The sequence below is a fragment of the Elephantulus edwardii genome, unplaced genomic scaffold (assembly GCF_000299155.1).
Source record: "Elephantulus edwardii isolate Elephantulus edwardi_28Jun2011 unplaced genomic scaffold, EleEdw1.0 scaffold00155, whole genome shotgun sequence".
Lineage (NCBI taxonomy): Eukaryota > Metazoa > Chordata > Mammalia > Macroscelidea > Macroscelididae > Elephantulus > Elephantulus edwardii.
Window position 1 is genome coordinate 4,339,127 of NW_006399905.1, and position 3,644 is coordinate 4,342,770.

General features: G+C 34.5%; 1 protein-coding gene across 1 annotated transcript in view; it reads right to left on the bottom strand.

Moving 5' to 3' along the window:
- TAF4B (TAF4b RNA polymerase II, TATA box binding protein (TBP)-associated factor, 105kDa) overlaps positions 1 to 3,644 on the bottom strand; it is a 152,775-nt gene that overhangs the window by 123,595 nt on the left and 25,536 nt on the right. The window contains exons 5-7 of the mRNA XM_006895046.1: positions 2,603 to 2,764; positions 2,362 to 2,484; positions 573 to 662 (exon numbers count right to left, since the gene is read on the bottom strand). Of these exons, the coding sequence (XP_006895108.1) occupies positions 573 to 662; positions 2,362 to 2,484; positions 2,603 to 2,764 (375 nt within the window). The remainder of the gene's footprint in view (positions 1 to 572; positions 663 to 2,361; positions 2,485 to 2,602; positions 2,765 to 3,644) is intronic.

Consider the following 3,644-nt stretch of genomic DNA (forward strand, 5'->3'; position numbering starts at 1 on the left):
CATTTCTTCATGTGCTTGTTGGCCATCTGAATGTCTTCTTTGGTGAAGTGTCTGTTCATATCCTGTGCCTATCTTTCAATTGGATTATTCACCTTTACCTTGTTGTGGTGCTCAAGTATTTTATAAATTCTAGATATAAGGCCTTTATCTGACATGTCATTACCAAATACTTTTTCCCAGTCTGTGGCTTCCCTTTATACCCTCTTGGAGACATTTTTGGATGTGCATATTTTATTTTAATTTTTAAAGCTCTATCCTTGCCTTCCCATTGCTGTCAACCTGATGATTCTCTTCAGAACACTGAAGAGTCCTTATATATTTCTGTATAAGCACTAAACAAAATTAAGTTATATTCATGAATGATAATTACTTGTTTTCCCAACAGAATCTACAGAACAGGTATGATGAACAAGGAACATGGTTTATTATTTAAAATAGAGCTGAGATATTTCTCCTATATTACTAGCATTCTTTCGTTATATTACTGCCATATTCAAATACTTAATCAGGTATTAAATTCTTTTAACTTACTCTAATTCAAACACTTTCTTCAAGATAACATGTAACTCTACCTTAAGAAACGGGACTAGATGAGGTTGAGGTGAAGATTTGAGTTCAACATACAGTTTTCTAGTAAATTCTTCTACTTCAATTTTTGCATCCTGTGTAATGAGAGAAAGAAACACACACTTAAGGCCGACAAATATTTTTCACAGAGGCAAAGTATATAATTTTTTATTATATATAATTTGCTATAAATCTAAACAAAGCAAGTTTTTCATAACTGGTTTAAAAAAATCATCATTTAATGAGGGGAAAGGTTTCTCACATCCTCTAAGCAATTTTCAGCGTTCACTGAAGACTATAAAAGGAAGACTTTTTAAAATCCCTGTACGCAGACTGGCAGAAAAATTAGTAACTAAATAATATGACATCATTATAGTCATTTATGGACACTTTGAAAGGGAAGACACAGAAACTATCAATTACTCAGGACAGGATTAAGTAAGTTACAGTAAGATGTAAGAAACTACTTGTTTTGTAATGTCAATGTGTTACAGTCTATGCCACCAGAGTTGCTGGGACTCAGGAAATTTCGTTTCTTGTTTCATTTTTTCCAATTTTTAAATTACCCAAACTCAGATGATTAAAATCATCTACTACTACTACAAGGCCATATGGAACCCTGATGGCTTAGTAGTAAGGAGATGTACTGACAACCCAAAGGTACTCGGTTTGAAACTCCCAGCTGCTCACCAGAAGAAAGATCGGCAATCTTCTCCAGTGTCATTTACTCCATCTGCCAACTCTCTGGAGAGTTAGCTATGAGTTAGTTGCAACTGGAAGGCACACAATAACAACACTGCAAGGCCATAAGAGTAGATATACTGGTATAATTAATTATATTAGTTATAATTAAGATTATTAAATATGTATGACTGACTGAATGAAAATGATTTGTAAACTCTCAAAAGGACTAAGCAACCTTTACACAGTTTTATGCTAGAGGTCTTTCAGGAATTTTTGGCATCTAAATGATTTTCATATTAATATTAAGATGATTTTCTGTTTGCCCCTATAAGTAGTGTTGGTTCTTGGGGATTTGTTTTCATTTTCTTTAGCATCAGTTTGACCTTGCACATGAATAGCTAATGGTCTGTTTCACAACCAGTTTTCACAGCTTATACTGAGTTTCTCCAATGATTCTTTCCACAGATGTAATCGATCTGATTCCTGTGTATTCCATCAAATGAGGTCTATGTGTATAGTCACCATTTGTGTCTTTTATAAAAGGTGATTTGCAATGAATAAATCATTGATTGTACAAAATTCTATCTTTCTATCTCCAGTCTATTCCTGTCACTAAGTCTATATTTTCCGGCTACTGGTCCTTCTTCCTTGTTCCCAATGTTTGCATTCCAGTCACTAATTATGATCAATGAATATTGCCTGGACTGGTAAGAGACTGGTAAGACAAGAATTTTTAATAATCCCTTTTGGTAGAACTTAACATTTAGCCAAACAATAGACATAAGGTGACTATTTCAGAACAATAAATTATGTCTGATCAAAAGGGGAATATTTGCCCAAGGGGACAAAAAATCTCAGCACACAGATATGCTAGGAGAGAGGAAGAACAGAAATAAGAATCACAAAGGAGGAGTCAGAAGAGTGTTATTACAATGTGGGGACAGTAATTAATGGCATAAAACAAAATGTACATAAGTGACTGAAAAGGAAATCCAGTTGCTCTGTGAAATCTTCACTTCAGGCTCAATAAAACACACACACATATTTGTCATTCAGCTTAAGTGTTACGGGTCCTTACAGACCTTGTAAGGATTTGTGGCAATAACTTACCAAAAGTTGTTCCACCAAATTCTTCACATTCTGCCCCATTTCTGGGGACTGGGATCCACTACATGCAAGTTTTATTAACATTGCAAGGAAGTTCTTACATTTCTTCACATTTTCTTGCATTGCCTAAACACAGAGATATAAATATAAAACAAACCCTAATTACAAAAGTTAGTTAATAAATAAGAAACTTGAGGAAAATCTGTAAGAAATTAGATCTATGGAAGTTCTTGTGAAAACTTACCAAAGAAAGGTTAGTCTGAACACCTCCTGAGTTCTCTGTTTGGAGAATGGGTTCTGGGGCTTTGGTGGATGAGAGTTCAAGATTTGAAGGTTTTAGGGTAGTTACAGTATTCACTGGCTTCATCACTGTAACTGGGACAACATTGCTGGGTGCAGGCACAGACTAAAATTAAATGCAGTGTATATTTAGAGAGGCATTAGTATAACACCTTAGTGGATATTTCATTTCACACTCATCAAATTACAAATAAAGTTTGACATTGCTGCTTTTACGTTCACTTCCATTATGTGAAGGCAATCTGGGTGTTAAATTAATGATCCTACAAGACAAGTTACGAGGGACTGACATGGTGACTGTGGGGTTCAACAACAATGTGAAGGCTGCTTTAAGTAGGCAAAGTCCTAAACAAAACAGTTCTCAAAAAAGTATCAATAAATCTCTAAATAGATTTGAAACAGCTATACAGGGATTCCCAATGGCCTTGTCAGTAAGGAGTTACACTGCCAACTCAAAGGCAGGCAGTTCAAATACACCAGCTGCTCCTTGGGAGAAAGATGGGTAATCTTCTCTTGAGACATTTATAGCCTCTGATAACTAAATAAAGGGTCAGCTATTAGTTGGTTCCAACCAGATGGCATATAACAATAATAGTTTTTATATGAAAATAATTTCCTATTCTTTATTTATCTGATTTTTTCATAAATATAAAAGCAGAAATACCTACTGATTATTTTACTTTTCCCTTAAGCTATTAGAATAAACAAAGAACATTACAAAATTCTATCGTATTTCCACACTAAAAAGAATTCTGGGTTTTTCATCCAATTCCTATGAAAATGATTCTCATATCACCTGCAAGATTAAAAAATACTAATGACAAATGGTCATTCAGAAAATAAAATTAGCATAAAGCATTAACCTTGCTTTTAAAAAGAAAAACACAAAATATATATGTCATTGTTGTTGTTATGTGCCATCGAGTCGTTTCCGACTCATAGCGACCCTATGCACAACAGCCCTAAACCCTGCTCTATCCTGCGCC